General features: G+C 34.5%; 1 protein-coding gene across 5 annotated transcripts in view; it reads right to left on the bottom strand.

Moving 5' to 3' along the window:
* The window catches only part of USP15 (ubiquitin specific peptidase 15), a 115,126-nt gene that overhangs the window by 12,271 nt on the left and 84,936 nt on the right, over positions 1-17,919 (bottom strand). For all 5 annotated transcript variants that reach the window (XM_015566127.1, XM_006767131.2, XM_015566129.1 and 2 more), the window contains 10 exons: positions 9,424-9,597; positions 8,203-8,361; positions 7,900-8,124; positions 3,909-3,992; positions 3,724-3,818; positions 3,441-3,632; positions 2,460-2,575; positions 2,007-2,279; positions 724-794; positions 264-379 (listed from right to left, as the gene is read on the bottom strand). In XM_015566127.1, coding sequence (XP_015421613.1) covers positions 264-379; positions 724-794; positions 2,007-2,279; positions 2,460-2,575; positions 3,441-3,632; positions 3,724-3,818; positions 3,909-3,992; positions 7,900-8,124; positions 8,203-8,361; positions 9,424-9,597 — 1,505 coding nt within the window. The remainder of the gene's footprint in view (positions 1-263; positions 380-723; positions 795-2,006; positions 2,280-2,459; positions 2,576-3,440; positions 3,633-3,723; positions 3,819-3,908; positions 3,993-7,899; positions 8,125-8,202; positions 8,362-9,423; positions 9,598-17,919) is intronic.

Raw genomic sequence — 17,919 nt, 5'->3', positions numbered from 1 at the left:
CCTAAAACAGTTTCTCTCAAAATGGCAGCACTGCTAAAAATTCTCAAGTAGCCGAAACCGGTTTGGTAATAGTGGAATTAAAGCTTAACATTTTAATACTTTTAAAGACATTTTCATCCCTCTTAATAAAATAATATAAATAAATGCTTATTATTTAAAATATCAAAGGGAATTTAGCTATCACCTTTCTAACTTGATGGACCACATACCTCCGTATAAACCTTAAAAAAAATTAGAAACAACTATTTAACTTTGTTTCTTACCAGGGATCTTCAGCACCTAGCTTTTCTTTTGTTGTAAAAAGCTCAATACAATCTTTTAATTTCACAAAGGGTTTTTTAGGCGGTTTATATTCCACACTTTCATGTTTTTCAAAATCCTAAAGAGAAGTATTTCTTGAGTTAAGAGAACAAATGAGACAAAACTCATTTTAGTGATACCATATTACTATGAATAGTAATGAAAAACTCGCAAACTTCCTCAAAAGAATCATAAAGCTTACTTCAGCTGAGATTTACACCACACTTCTAAATAAGTTCTATATACACACTTAAAAACAACTAAAAAGTATAAACAGAAAGCATGTTTAAAACAAATAAATATTTTCTAGTACATAACCAACCAATTTTATACTGGCAAAATAAATACATCTGGTAGGAGCAAAATAATGCAACAAAACAGTGTGATCAAGATGGAAAATATAAAAAAAGAGTGATGACTTACCTCAGCAGCATTTTCATCAAAATATCTTTTTTTCAAATCAGGATCCCAATCCAAAGCAAGAAAAGATCTTTCTAAGGTGGAAAATATATTTTTCTTTAAAATTTAATATGCCTTAGTGTTAAGATCAATGTATTTTAATGTTAAGACATATGTGAGAATAAACATAAAACAATCTCTTTTACTTTGATTAGGTCCGTGGTCGGCAAACTGCGGGTCGCAAGCCACATGCGGCTCTTTGGCCCCTTGAGTGTGGCTCTTCCTAAGCCTTAGGAGTACCCTAATTAAGTTAATGACAATGTATCTACCTATATAGTGTAAGTTTAAACAATTTGGCTCTCAAAAGAAATTTCAGTCGTTGTACTGTTGATATTTGGCTCTGTTAACTAATGAGTTTGCCGACCACTGTATTAGGTGATCAGGGCAAATCATTGTTTCTAAACCATTATAGTATTTTAGGAATTAAAAAACCAAAACAAAACTTAAGCATAAGTCCAACCTCTATTTAATAAACATTAACATTTATTTTAGTACTAGAAGCCTGGTGCACGAAATTTGAGTAGGATGGGGGCGCCTTCAGCCCAGCCTGCGACCTCGGACATCCCTCTTGCAATCTGAGATGCTGCATGCACCAGTGACCATACTTTTCATACAGGTGAAAGACATCTTGCTGTTGTATAGCAGCTACATTTTTTTGCCCTGATTATAAAAAGTAGTACATAACATGATCCTTCTGAGGAGGTAGTATCATTTTCCCCATCTTACAGGTGGAAAAACTGAAGCAGAGAGAAGTTAAGTAATAGGCTATGTCACACAGTATTAAGTGTCAGAATCAGGGCTGACCACAAAATGTGCAAGCCTGAGTCCATGCATGTCATTGTTGTAGCATCCGTTTTTTCAGTGTTAGTGTAGCCTTGCCAGGTTTTAATTTTGAAATCTAAGAGACTGTTCCCCATATATAGGGTAGGGTCCCTAGGCCTGGCCGGCGATCAGGGCCAATCTGTGGGGCGACCGGCAGGGCGACTGTGAGGGCGCCCTAGCTGGCACCTGCTTTGGCTGGTGGCTTGGCCCCACTCACTCACCCTGCCTGCCGTCACCTCCCTCTGCGGTCGATTTGCATATTAGGATTTTATTATATAGGATACTTAGAAATTAAGGCTTTTAACTTAAAATTTTAGATAGATAAGTACTAAAATTAATGTGTTGAATTTTATAGTTTCCATCTAAAGAAATAACATGGTTTTTGCTAAAGTTTAGTGTTCAAGCCATTTTTCACAAATACTTACCATCTAGCCTAAGCTGCCTATCATCAAATCTTATATGCCTGGTATCGTCTTTGATGTAGTTGGTATCAGTATTGCCTAAGTTGTTAAACTGGAATGTAAACAATCGTTTTTTGTGTCCCGTGAGTTGACCTTTGCAAGTTTCTTCGGTACATAATCCATTTTCAGAATCATTATCTCCTCCAACTGAATCTTCAGACTGACTATTTTCATTCTCAGAGGGAAGTTCTTGATCTTGGCTTGATTCATCATCTGGCTCATCTGTTTCCATTTCACCTAATTTTAGATATTAGAAATCTTTAAGTAAACTCAATGTTGCATTTAAAAATTATTAATACTAACATTACGTTTCCTAAGCTTGCTGATATCTTTTAGTTCCTTAATCCCCATCCTCTCGACTTTTCTGAGGCAAAAATCCAAGTGAAGAGTTTTCACAATTTAGTAGGAAAGTCTTACTTGGTGAGCCTTCTTCATGTATGCCATTTGGGCCATTCCCATTAATATTTTGGTCCTTACAGCAATGTAGGGATCCTTCAGTGTCTTCAGTTTCAGTAGATATTTTGACATATCGGCTTAAATAAAATCAGAAATCAAACAAGTTCAGTGCTATAAAGGTAAAAACTTAAAGTTTTCTATTCTTTCAATAAAATAAAACTTTTAAAGGCAATAACTGGTCATTTGCTAGATTCAAGGATAAATTCAACTCAAGATAAAGTTCCTTATGTGCAACTGACTAATCATTTGTTTTGGTTGTCTTCATAAAAAGTTGATTTGCTCTTCTTGAGTTTTAACGTATTTTTATATGTTAAAAGTGTGTGGTAAATAATTTCTCCACTTAAAAATTCTCAGGTTATATATATATGTTATTACTAAGATCATTTATAGGTGTGTAGCATGATCTTTATGTATGGGTTATGAGACTACAGTAATTAAAATAAGTAAGAATACTAAATATGTCAGTGATAAAGAACAAAAGAAAGGGATCAAATGACATTCTTGATTACTTTAAAATTCAATTCAAGGATTCAGGAAGACAAAGAGCGTTTGCCTTACAATACTACCAACCATGAAAGTTTATCCTTTTAAATAAAACTGTTTATTTGTATGAGTTCTTGAAGTAGCAGTGTACAAAGAGATAAAACATTTGACATTGTTATGATTTTAGAGTGTATATGCATGATACATTTTTATTATTTTCTTCCAACTATTAACATTTGGTGAAAATTGCTAAAAGGATTCATGCTTCCTGGGTATGAAATTAACTCACTAATGTTTTACATGATCAAGAAACTGGATTAGACTATACTTTGATTTTTAAATTGCTACCTATCTAAACAAACTAGAGATAATACAGACTTATCTAATGTACTATGCACCTTTACTTTCTCTAGCTATTTTATATTTTATCTTGCTAATGCAGAATTATCTGACACTTACCACATTCTCAAAAGTAGGAGATTATAGAGTTTATCTTCAGTATTGTTTCGTGGTACAGCCATAAGAAAAGGCTGACCAAAAAGTGAAGAACCAGTATGGTGGGTATAACTTGAGTGTCTAAACTTTTCTCGTAGGCAAACAGGAATAATCACATGCTCTGTATCTTCTGTCCTATTGATGTTAATTTCAAACCTATAAAGACAAAGCTGAAAATAAATTCTGAAAACTTTTATTCTTTTGAATATTTTCTTGTGATATTTTTCAAAATGAATTTTATACTTACACATAAATATCATCCCGCTCCATAATACTACTAAGATTTTCATCCATTGTGAATATTCTGTGAAATCTATGATTGTATATATCAGTAACTATCATCTAAAAAAAAATAAATTTCTATTGAGCTGGTTTTACAACACTGCAAAAATAAACTCCAACTTACATTCTTCAAACCCAGAACCATCTTACCTTATCTGCAGGTACTCCTGATAAAGCAGACAATGCTGTGCAAAGATCAAGTATGTTTCCAATTTTGGGGACAATCACTTTGTACTAAGAAACAAAAATTTTTTTAATGAATTTATTACTTTGCAAAAAATATTCAATAGATGAGACCAATGTCATGTTTGCTTCCTCACATTCACTTGGCATTTGGCTCACAGTGCCTCCAATCTTAACATCATCCTGGTGACAATGTCCATATGGATAATTTATCTGTACCTTATTGTCCTTTGGCTACTCAATTCAAATACTCACATTTGCATTCAACTGTAGTTAACTTCTTAGAATTTGTTATAAGCTGTTCTACCTCTGATATCTTAAAACTCTTTAACAGGATACTGTCTAACTATACTTGCTGGTCAAACTGGAAACTCATTACTTCCTATTCTTGGCCTGTTCTGAATTTTTCCCCAGTTTACTAGCTCCCTGTCTTCATACCCTTCCATTCAGACTGCACATGATTCCTCACTTCAACTACTCCATTGCAAAACCTTTAGTTATTTGTTATTCAGTTTTATTCTTGCTACACTTTCTTAGAGAGCTGTTCACATAGACTGGAGAAAACTGCCCAACTTTAAATATTAGTGCACTACAAATTCAATGCCCTATCTCAATTGGTTCCTCAGCGCTAGCCAGAAGTCTGTGTATCCCTTATTTACTTATTCTCTCAGTAACTACTTAAAACCTTCAGCATTCCTTTGGCTTCCTATTTCACCACTTCTCCCTTCATTATCTGGAGAAAATTAGATGCTACTGGAGAAGAAATCTCCAACTTGCTTTCCCCCTACAAACTTGAGTCCTTTTCTGTGCAAAGAGAATCAGGTGTCCTTCCAACTCAAGGCTAACCCTAGCATCTATGCTCTGAATCCCATGCTCCTCTGCTTCCTCTGGAACCTAAGCTCAGTAATTTCCTTTATTTCATTTTATTTTGAGTAGTACATAAACACTGGAATATATACACATTTCTAAAAAAATCAGAACAAAATAGTCCCTCATTGTTTTCCCTGATTAATGCCCCCCCCCCAAAACCTTGTTAAAAGCAGTGTCTACACTGACTATCATAACATCCTCACCTCCCATTCACTTATCAACGAATCCACTGTGGCTTCTGTCTTCACCTTTTTTATCCTGTTACAAATGTTAATACTATCATACAACCAAGTCTTTTTCAGTCCATATATTACTGACCTCCCTAGCATGACTGCTGAACACACCCTCCTTTAAAATTTTCCTTTCCCTGCACTACTCCTTTTTAAAAAAATTATTATTGTTGAGATTATTATAGATGTTCCTCTTTTTTTCTCCCACTGCCCCCTCCACTCGGTTCCAGCCCTGTCCCAGGCCTTTGCCACTCTATTGTCTGTGTCCACAGGTAATGCATATATGCATAAAAGATGTTTAATCTCTTCTCGCCCCTACGCCCCCTTTCCTCTGAGAATCGTCAGTTGGATTCATTTTCATGCCTCTGATTCTATTTTATTCACCAGTTTATTCTGTTCATCAGATTTCTTATTCATTTATTTTGATTTTTTAGATTCAATTGTTGATAGGTATGTATTTGTTGCCATTTTGTTGTTCATCTTTTTGATCTTTTTCTTTTTCTTCCTCTTCTTACAGAATACCCTTCAGAATTTCATATAATACTGGTTTGGTAGTAATGAACTCCTTTAGCTTTTTCTTGTCTATGAAGCACTCTATCTGACCTTCAGTTTTAAATGATAGCTTTGCTGGATAGAGTAATCTTGGTTGTAGGTCCTTGCTATTTATCACTTTGAATATTTCTTGCCACTCCCTTCTGGCCTGCGTAGTTTCTAGTTAAGAAATCAGCTGACAGTTATATGGGTATTCCTTTGTAGGTAATTAATTGTTTTTCTCTTGCTGTTTTTAAGATTCTCTCTTTGTCTTGAGCCCTTGGCATTTTAATTATGATGTTTTTGGTGTGGTCCTCTTTGGGTTCCCCTTGTTCAGGACTCTGTGCTTCCTGAACTTATAAGTCTATTTCTTTCACCAGGTGGGGGAAATAGAGGCTCCTTACCCTATCTTCATATTTTTGGATATTTTTTTCTTTTTTGCTCTTCTGGTTGGGTTTTTTGCTTCCTCGTATTTTAAATCATTTACTTGATTATCAGAATCCTCTTCTCTACTGTTGAATCCCTGTATATTATTCTTTATTTCAGTCAGTGTATGCTTAATTTCTGACTGGTTCTTTTCCTTTTTTTTTTTTTTTTTGGAGGTTTCTAGAAGATTTTTGAGTAATCTTATAACCGTGGTTTTGAACTCTATATTCAGTAGTTTGCTTTCTTCCATTTGTGACGTTTGTCTCCGCATTTTGGCTGCTTCCCTGTGTTTGTTTCTATGTACTGGATATAGCTGTTATGTCTCCTAGAATTGGTAGAGTGGTCTTGTGTATGTGTTCTATAGCTCCCAGCCAGTCACTTGAGCTGGGAGCTCTAGGTGCACCCCTTTGTGGGCTGTGAGCACAGTCTTATTGTAGTTGAGACTTGATTGCTGTTGGTGTCACTGGGAGGAATTAACCTCCAGGCCAATTGGCTATGAGGACCAGCTGCAACTACAATGGGAGAGCTGCTGTACAGGAGACACCCATATAGAGCGGGACTTGCTTCAGTGGGGCTTTGGTGCTCACTTGAGTGTGTCACTTATGGATGTGTAGAGTTGTAATCTGGTTTGGACTGACACTGAACACCGGCTCTTGGGTCTCCAGAGGTATAAAGTCAGCCATTGTCTGGGTCCACCCAGCAGGAGTTACAGAGAGATCTGTAGATTCCTCCTCTTTGTATTGGGTTTGGAAGTACACAGATGAGGCCCAGATATGAAGCAAGGCAGGCTGGTGCTGGTGCTGGATCTTGGGCATTTTATTGATAGGTTTGGGGCTGCTGGATGCTCTATCCACTGAGCCAAACCACCCAGGGCTGTCTGAGAGATTTTAGCTTGAGTAAGGACAGGCCATTCATATGCAAAAGCTTCTGCACACAGCGTGGGTAGGGTTGTAAATTGGATGAGGCGGGGTCTTAGAGAAACACCAGGGTGGAGCAAACAGAAATGGGCCGCGACCAGGGAGGTCCCAGCATAGGAACAATGAACCCTGGGAGCACCTCCGTCTGGAAGAAAGCTGCCCTCGAGTTCCTGCCCCAATGCTGGATAATCCAGTTCCTCCTCGTCCTGGTACTGGAGCTCAGGGGAAGTGGGACCTTGTAAGGTCAGTTCATGGTGCCAGCCTTTTAAGAGGAACAGCTGGGTCAGTAGCCTCTGTGTCACTGAGCCCCCAATCTGCGCTGGTTTTTACAGTCCGTAGTTCTTATTGCCCGTAGGAACTTCTTTTCCCAGCTCTGGGTCCCTGGGGTAGGGGTCTGGTGTGGGGCTGGGACCCCTTGCTCCTTCAGGCAGCATCCTCAGAGATGATCTCCCTTCTGATTAAAAAAGCAGCACATGTGGGTGCTGGACCAGCCCGTTCCTCGCTTCTGCACCTCCTATCAGTCTCAGTGTACTTTCTTTTTTTACTTCTCTAGTTATAGGTCTTCCATTCAGCCAACTTTCCAGCAGTTCTGAACAACGGTTGTTCTGTATTTTAGTTGTAATTTTGATGTGGGAGGCGGCGAGTACAGAAGTTTACCTACGCCGCCATCTTCCCCCTCTCCTATACTACTACTTTTATTCTTTTGTATTTCCCGGGTTACACCTTCTTTTGAGGCTCTCCTCTAATGTCCTTTGACAAGAAAAAGCCTTTTGAGAATTATTTTACTCAAAATAATGATACTTTGTACATCCCTCATGCTTTCAAGTTTCTAAAAAGTTGTAATAATTTTTAAAGTATTTAGTTTATAAAAATCTTACATAAACAAACATATATTATTATTAGATTGTTCTTGAGCCATAAGGACTCAATACTAATTTTTAATAAAAATAGCAAATGCAAAAAAACCCAAAACACATTACTTACCTGCATAGGTTTGGTAAGTGGATCCATTCTAACTAAATACACTTCCAAGGTACGTTCTTTTTTCATGGGCAATGGAAGTGTCAAGTAACAAAAAGGATCAAATGTTACCGAAATCTTATCACATTTAGGACAAACTAGAGTTGATTTGAAAAGGCCATGAAATATATCTACTATGATAGAATCATTTCTTTTTAAATGGTTTTCCCAGGCTTCTTCAGCAACTACCTATAAGGAAAACAGACACATATTACACAGAGATATTACATTATTAAAACAATGGTGACAATAACATAATTAAATTACCTTATCTGCCCTTCCATCAGCATCTTTTAATTGTATATATGGTTTTTTCCTAATTCTATTCAAATCCTCATGTAGTCCATCTAACAGGAAAGCTAATAGTTCTTGACAGTCCTGCTGCTGGTATCCAGAGAACTGTGGTGCAAAACGTCCTACCTGTGTCTGTAAGAAAAGCAAAACTATAAAATCAGTTCTAGGGACAGGTTGATTAAAAAATTACATAGTTAATTCTCATTATTCATGGATTTCTATTTGTGAATTCATCTACTTGCAAAAATTTATTTAAACCCCAAATCACCTATGGACACTTTTATAGTCATTTGCAAATATGATAATTACACATATAAATACATATAACTACACATTTAAAAATATTTTAAAATAACTAGTCTGTAAAACAGAAATGTTGACGAAGAAAGAACAAGGAGAAAATATCGTAAAGTTTTATAAAAAGAATTATTAAAATTTAGGATTTCTGGGTCACTAGAAAAAATTACATAGTTCTCATTTTGTTTTTTTGTGTAAAAAGGATGAATTTCATAGAGATAACAGGAATATGCATGTTCACATATAATGTCCCTAGTCTTTGCAGTACTAAGTATTTCTTTGATGAGACTAAAAAGAAATGTGAAAAAAGAGTCAGATATCAAAAGCCTATTTACACAGCAATATTTAACAAAATGAAACTCATGAAACTAAACATGGGAAAGGATTGAGAACTGGTTTTTCCAAGGTTTAGAAAGTTAAATGCCAGAGATTTTTCTATTGTTGGTTTTTAGTTTTAAAGAACTATAATACAGATAATAAAATGTTGCCTATATGTCCTATATATTTAAATGTCATTTAAAATGTTTGTATAAAAATGGCTGAAAACTGCTTAATTAAAAAAAAATTCGATAACAAACTAAACTACTTTAGATTTTATTGATTCTAAGAAGTCACTACTTTATAAATTAAACTTTAAAAAGTTTAAGAATTACACATAAAATTTCATTCTATCATTACTTTCCTACCCACCCCTCAGAGCCTTTAAAGACATTTTTAAATTCATCATTTGTCCCATCCCCCAGCTGGAAAATTTAAGACCAGAAATAATACTCTTTATCTATTTATGGTGCCGTGTCCGTTTGCAAGGTTACAAACCATTGTAATAGCTATGAGAACCAATTTTTGTCCTCTAGGAGTGGAGATAGCCCTCATTAAAAATATATCTACTATACTAACCTTAAAAGCTCTTGGTGTGACATAGCTAAATTTTCCAGACCACATTTGCTTGATCAATTCAGCATAAGATTTAGCTATTTCACCTCTCATTCCTAAGGGATTGTCAAAATTCAGTTCTTCTTGATACTTGTCATTGAGGAAATATTCAGTAAGTGGTGGTGTGTTGCTCAAACACTGCAAAGAATAAAATATATTTTCAAGTCAAAGTAACCACACATGTTAAACATGTTAAATATGAAGAAAGAAACAAATTGATTTGCCACAACATATAGAGAAAAATTTAAATGATGGCCTCTTGCACCGATAAATAACTGGTTAAACACTCAAAATATGCACTCAAATATTCATTTCCCAAATTTTAAATCAATTACGTATAATAAATGATAATGCTAATATTTGTTGCTGTAAAATCTGCATTAATTTTAACCACAGCAAACTACCTTGTTAATTGGGAGGGTAGCTCAGAGTTTTCTTTCCTTCTTTTACTTGATTGGTAGATATTATGGCTTGTCTACTCATCCCAGGCACCTGCAAATTAGCCTGAGTAGGTAAAAACTGAGATAGAGTGCAAGCACAAAATTAACTTAAAAGAGTATTTACTGCTTTCACTGTCAATTCCTTATCATGAAAGAGCAGGCTTTAAATTTTTCATTTGGTCAGACATTTTTAGCTGGAATAGTACTGATTAAATGAGTCTGAAAAAACAAGCTTTAGTTATGGGAACTCTGGCTAAGTGTGTTTTTACTTCTTCAAGCTCTTCTTCAATATCATAACAATCAAATTTTCCTTTATGGCAAGATTAAAATAAAAGTATGAATAAGTTATTTCTCCAACTATTTTCTGGTTTGAATAATTCAGGATTTAAAATAAAAAGCAGAAGTACATTTTTTTTCCACAATATTTTATCTCAAGATGGAATAATTTTAAGCTGATAATACCATATAATATGAATCCACTATAACTTTATCAATTAGAGGCCTAGAGTCATTAAGAATATATAATGAATGATATAGACATATAGTCATATAGGTAACTTTTTTTATTTTTTCTGAAAGAAGATATTTGTCTTGGAGGGAAGTGGCTAAGTGCTTTAAGTGAAGCTGTAAAGAAGTGCAAATCCACTCTTATGAGAACTTAGATTTATATGAATAGAAATCAGTTTTTCAAAGCTTGCTCACCACTCATTTGGGTTAACTTAAATAGTCTTGATAGCTATGAAAGGTCCAGACTACTGGATTCATGGTGATTACTTGGATGCTATAATCTATGATTATATACATGTACTGTTTGGCTAAAACCCCCAAATTAGGCATATTCAATTAAAAAAATAAGGTATGGTATTCTACTTCTTGGTTTCAATTATAAATCAAATTATGTTTACTTAAGTAGCCGTAATATCTATTTGGGAAGTTTTTTATATAATAAAGATAATACTGTCCAAATTGGTAGTCTAGCCCCCAAGTCAAGGCAAAATGAGTGATTGCCTATACCATCATGGAATTTGTTATATTAATTCTTAGGCAATGAAAACCATATAAAAAGTTAAAAATATTTGGGGTTGGCTATATAAGCTTTGGAATCATTAATACGCCATTTTCAGCAGAAATTCTTTTTTATCTGAGCAAAAAGATAGAGGTAGGTTAAAATACAAGAGGCAATTAGGGAAAGGATCCCTTTCTATCTTTCCGCTTAACTCCTTTTAAATCTCAACCTTTCATAATGTTACACGCCTTCTGAGTTTCATTTTCTCTTTTTCTTTTGATTGTTCTCTTAATTATAAACCAAGCACTGAAGTTAGGGCCAGGCAACCAAGACTATACCATGGCTATACAGAGCAAAGCCATCACTTAGTTGTATCATCTGTGTTAGTATATAGAATCAACACTAGTCATTGAGGCAAAGGGGAAGTCAGACAACATTTCCAGCCATTATCAATTCCTTATAACTGATCACAACTCAGGGTTGTAATAAGAATATTCCACTACTGTCTGTAGTACAGTTATACAAACAACCTAATTTATGGCTTTATGAAACACCTCAAATAACCAAGTAATGCAAACGTAAGTTTTTGAATATTGTTTGTACTTAATTATTCACATATATCCTTATCTTCCAAATATAACCGAAAATTTCTTAGTTTACTAATTGCATCAGAGTGATCTTCTATAAATGTTCCTTGCTATAAATTCTTTAATAGCAATTTCAGATTAAAATCTTAGATCTCTAAAAGAGTTTATCTTTTGCCCACCATGTAGCCTCATCCCTTGCCAATACCCTTTTTAAAAGAACTCCATCCCAGCCTTACTTGATAACTTGTGGTTCCTTGACCTTCTTTCATTCTCTCTCTGTAAGTTTGCAGCATTACTCCAGCTATGTAAAATGTTCCTTTTTTGCCTTACTTCTACTAAACCATTAAGATTAAAAAATCCTGCCTAACTAGGTGGCTCAATGATTGAGCATCGACCTATGAACCAGGAGGTAACGGTTCAATTCCCAGTCAGGGCACATGTCTGGGTTGTGGGCTCGATGCCCAGTGTGAGGCATGCAGGAGGCAAGCAATCAATGATTGTCTCTCATCATTAATGTTTCTATCTATCTCCCTCTCCTTTCCTCTCTGAAATCAATAAAAGTATATTAAAAAAAAAAAAGATTCAGGAATCCTGTCTGGGAAGCCTTCCCTGACTCCCTTACATTGTTTCCTCATACATGTTTCCACAGTGCTTAGCGCTCACTTTTATTACTTCACTATGTATTTTATAACATATTGTAACTTTAATTTTTAGTTTGTCTGTCTTGCCAAATGGAATGAGAACTCCATGATAGGAGGAATCATGATACACTTGGTATCTCCAGCACTGAGCACCCATTTCACTTGGCACTTACCACGCTTACAATAAACGTATGCTTAATAAAAATGCCTTTGCCTACCCCAGTCAGAGTGGCTCAATGGTTGAACTTTGACCCATGAACCAGGAGGTCACAGTCTGATTCCCAGTCAGGGTACAGGCCCAGGTTGCAGGCTTGATCCCCAGTAGGGGGTGTTCAGGAGGCAGCCGATCAATGATTCTCTCTCATCACTGATGTCTCTCTCTCTCTCCCTCCCCTCTCCTTTCTCTGAAATCAATAAAAACACTTAAAAAAAAGTTTTTGCCTATGTTTACTAATGTATTTGTGTTTTTTTTTTTTAAAGCTCTTTTCTTTCACTGTTTGGCACAGTACTCAAATTTTTGTTGAAAAAAATTACTGAGGCAAAAAAATATTTGCTTATAATAAATAATACCAAATTTCTCCAAGCACTTGTACTTGAATACTAAAATCAAAAGAAGAACCACCACCTATTACATCCCTTTGTCTGACTTTCATTCAGTCCACTATCTGCAGTGTCTCTGAATGGATTTTTAAAAAGTCCCTGAAACAGAGACCAGTGCTCATTTTCATAGTGACACATGCCAGTTTGTAACTGAATATAATTCAATGTCAACAAACAAAACAAACATAAACAGTTTTAAAGATAAATAACTGCCTGTCAAGATATCATAACAAATATATTTTGAGATAAGCTTTATATTTAAACTTTATATTTAAGTCCTAAGTGGCCCCCCAAAACATACTATTCGTTGAACATAATGTTTTAAGAAACTAACAAGCTATATTTTCTAAATTTGTATAAACACATAAATACAGAAATTCAATAGCCAGTTTAATTGTTCTACGAATGCACATATCGTAATAGTTTAAAAACTAAACTGATGTCAGACTTTTCTATCTCATCCTGAAAATACCATGCTTTTCTACTAGAAAATAACATTATTCTAGGAGTCACTATATTCTTGACATAGTATAAAAAGCAATCAAAATATTAAAAATTCTTATAACTTCTGATATAAATTTCAAGGTATAACTGGAATAGAGGTAAAACAACTAAAATATTTTCATGCTCCAGGTGATATCAGTATGAAATGCCATCACTCTGACTGAAGAAAAAAGACAGTTGCTTAAAGTTGGTCAGGCAGCTTGATTTATGATGTATGCAACTCATTATTCAGTATTTTGACATGAGGCTATTTTAGAAAAATAAACATCTTTGACAAATATAAGAAAATTTGATACATGGACTGGCACCAGTAAATATATTTTAAAAATAATTTTCATTAGTTCAATAATAAAAATCAAAACCAGAGTTCTGAAGTATCTCTCTCAAAAGTTCTACTACAAAAATGATCACTTCCCTATCTGGTTAGGACTGTTCCTAAAACAATTCCTTTCTTAAGACACACATGTATTAAAAGTCATACAAGTGTTGACATAGGAAATTTCCTTCTTAACTTGTAAGATACTTTACTGAGTAATATAATATGGACTACAAGTCACACACAACATATGTTGTGCCTATGTAGATATATATCTTACTTTCAAGGATTCTTAAACTGTAAAAGAGAACAAACTCATCCTTCCATAATATACATGGTTTTTCTTAGCAAAAACAGTATATGAATGTTTCATAACAAAATAAAATATATAGACAGTATTAATATGCTATTTTTATGGTTACTTAGGAGTTTTGTGACACTCTACCAGTCACTTGCCATTTTGAACTTGACCTCTCTTAATTTGATTTCAACTGTCTGACATTGACATATGCTAACACTTCAGTATTTCAGGGAGAACTATCTCTTACAATTAATCACCAAAAAATGAGGTCCATATATGAAGTAATGTGCCTGATTATTCAATACATTACCTTAAGTCACATTTTGTTTACATTGTAAGTGTGCCTAGAGTTGGTCCTAAAATTGAGAATTTTGTCAAATACCATGTTAAAAATAAAGCAATAATGAGAATAAAGTATTATGTATCAGTGGTTACAATTCTTAATGCAAAAGAGAAAAAGTGAAAGATTCACATTAACGAAGAGTCAAATGCACTCATCAACTAGGCTAAATATTTCTATATTTAAATATATTTTATGATCCTTAGGCAAGTTAAAGTGTGTAAAATTGACAAGAGCATTTAAAGACCTAAGGATTAAAAAACTACATTTCATATTATTTGGTAGGCTTTGGGCATTCATTAATTTAGCCTTTGTGATATAATGACTAGCTGCCTAAATGGAAAGTTTTCAGACATAAGCTGTTACGAAATGTTGATGCATAAGGGATGATGAAAATGGCTGGTGTATGTGCAAGCCAATCATTTTGTGGGGAGACAGGACTGCTAAGTATTTATTCCTCAACACTTTGTGGTTCTCTATTTATGTTTACATATGCAGTTAAAATGGAAACCATGAGTAATAAGAGTATTCTTGAATGTAAATCTGAATTAGGATCTTAAGACATATTCTTAGGTTTAATGATTTAAATTGAGCCTTAGCATGTATTCCTTCTTAGAATATTCTTCCCCTGTAAGATTACTACTTATTCTTTAACACTCAGCACCTCTTACAAATGATACATCTTCCTTAGCACCTCAAGGAAGAACTAATAATACTCTTTCCTCTGGGCTAACTCTATACCTTGAACTCACTTATATTAAACTTGAGAGCAGAGTAGCAGAGTCCATGTCTTATTCTCCTTTGTACCTCAGGGTCTAGCACAATGCCTGGCACATACCTCAATAAAGTGTATTGAATGAATGAAAACCTGTATAGTAGAAAGATTAGCAGTCCCTACAGAGATTGAGAGAAGGAAAACACTTGACTAAAGAAATCTGAATTGCACCCTGTTATATAATATAACTCGTCTAAAAGTCCTACAACTCAAAAATAAAGTCCAAATCCTGGAATGCCTAAAGAGGCTTGCCTAATAAAGAAAGTAACTATTTTGAATGCCCCCAATAACTATCAAGCTAAATACCCCCAAATCTTCAACCTGTAACAAGATATAAAAATTCTAGAGAATTCTTCTAAATAATCAAATGTCTCATCACATAGACATTCTGCTATAGACCTTAACCATTGCCACAATGAAAAACTATTTAAAAAAAGAATGCATAAAGTTTTAATTCTCTATGAGAAACTCTCATAAATTTTCATCCTTAACCCAAATTCTTAAAAATGGAATACTATATAAAATACTTTATTTTTTATTATTTGGAAAGACTACAATGCTTTGCAAATAACTTTTTCTTATATACACATGCACAAATTCTATTGCTTACATTATTTTCAAAAAGTTCTCCTATTAAATATGTTCTCATTAATAAGGTTGATGTTTCTAGAGCTCTCTGAAAAAATGACTCATAGGAGTCTAAATTTGTATTTCAGTATAAAGTTCTACAGTTTAAAAAAAATTGATGAAGTGAAATAAAGTTCTACTATATTACCAAATCTCAAGTCGGTAATCAACATGTTTTAGGAAATGAATAATTAGCAGCAATCCCAATAATTTGTAATGAATCTGGAATTTCCCCAGTACCTGGAAAATAGCCAAAGTAATCCCCTTCAAAAAGAGAAAGTTGTCTTTTGTAATGCTGATTATGAACCACTCCCTTTCTGTTCAGGTGCTCCAGAAGCCCAATTTTCAAGTGATCATGTATGCTCACTATTTTAGTAAACCGGTAACTAGAACAGGAAAGAAAACAAACTTAATTTTTGATTACCTAAAGCCTCTGAGTTGTATAACTCATTCTGTAACTGATCGAAATGTAAAGCCTCTCATAGTCCTTTAATAAAAAGTAGCTACACCTTCAAACCAATAAATACTAAAAAAAATTAAAAAAACCCTCAACCTAAAACGAGAAAACCATTTTATATTATGATTTTAAAAATATGAAGTAATCCATGGTTAAAATAACCTTAGAATACCTCCCCCCAATTTTTTTTGACTTTAAGATTAGATGGATAAAGAATTTTCTTATTTGCCATGTTACTGTTTTTCAATTAGTCGTGAAAACATTCTAAAAAGGTGCTGTAATAATCCTGAAGCACTGTTAATAATGGAATATTGACTATAGTACAGTAATTAAATAGATGAGACAGGAAACTGCAATAAATACTTTTACAATGAAGAACTACAAATATAAGCCTGCCCCTTCATCAAGGTTTTAAAAATGAGGTATTTTTAAGACACCTGATATTTTATCTTTTGTGACTTTCTTCCCTTGGAAAGGCAAATCTCATTACATTTGAGAGATCAATTCTGAAGCTTTGCCACCCATTTTGGGAAAGCAAATACAATTATATAGCTTTTCCATTTGTATTGCCATTCTCTCTTCAAGCTTTCTTCAAAAACACATTTAAGTAAATGAGATATAAGGGGATGTAACTTCCCTTTTATTTTTTTTAGTTTAAGAAACTTATTGAACTAGGTTTCCCCCCATTCCCAACTAGTCAGTTAAGAGAACGAGCATACACTCTACTTAAAATATTGAAATTTTACGGCAGCATTTTTGAACTGGACAGTAACGTTCTAGTATTTTAATATATATCATTATTATGTTATATATTAATAATAATATTATTAATATGGTCAGTATTTTTAAAGCATGAGTAAAATTAAACTTTACTTAAAGTCCGTGCTGTCACCCTTTCCTTTAAAATCTATGGAATTTCTTCTTTACACACTACCCGAATTCAAAAAAATGTCCCAATAAGTATGAGAACTAATGGAAAACATTTTGTTGGCTAGCAAAGAAATGTTAATGATTCCCTCCCCTCCTCATCTACAGAATTGAGTAAAAAGAATTCTAAGATTGTCAAAAAGACTGTTACTTGCCACGAGTAAATCTGTAACTAGAGCTATTAGTGCTAAAAAAGCCATAATTATATAAACACCATTGATTTTTATCTTAAAAGCTAAATGTAGAAATTGGATAGAACTACTTGCAATATAAATTTGAAAGCTTCTAGGATACTGACAATGATTACACAAAGAAAAATGCTATAACGTTTCTGGTATGTGTATTTAAATGAGGTTTTAAAACCACTAGACTATAATAGCAAATGTTTAATTTTTTAAAGTAACAGGGTATTCAGTGAGGGATTTTATGTTTACACTAGAGGCCTGGTGCATGAAATTTGTGCACTGGCGGGGGGGGGGGGGCCCCCTCAGCCTGGCCTGTGCCCTCTTGCAGTCTGGGAGCCATGGAGGCAGGAGAGGATCCCACCACCAACATTGCCTGAGAAACATCGATCAGCTGCCTCCTGCACACCCGCTATTGGGGATATGCCTACAACCAAGGTACATGCCCTTGACCACAATCAATCAAACCCTTTAGTCCACAGGCCGACATTCTATCCACTGAACCAAACTGGTTAGGGCAGTTATATTTATTTTTAAAAACTAAAGCTTATGAATTGAATTTTAATATTTAGTGTCTTATCTACTACCCCATTAATAATTCAAAACTGGCCCTAACCAGTTTGGCTCAATGGATAGAGAGCGTCAGCCTGCGGACTGAAGGGTCCTGGGTTCGATTCCAGTCAAGGGCATGTACCTTGGTTGAGGGCACATCCCCAGTGGGGGGTGTGCAGGAGGCAGCTGATCGATGTTTCTTTCT

The sequence above is a fragment of the Myotis davidii genome, unplaced genomic scaffold, assembly GCF_000327345.1.
Source record: "Myotis davidii unplaced genomic scaffold, ASM32734v1 scaffold402, whole genome shotgun sequence".
NCBI lineage: Eukaryota > Metazoa > Chordata > Mammalia > Chiroptera > Vespertilionidae > Myotis > Myotis davidii.
Note: the sequence above shows the minus strand (reverse complement) of the source record. Positions and strands in the feature narration are given on the sequence as shown.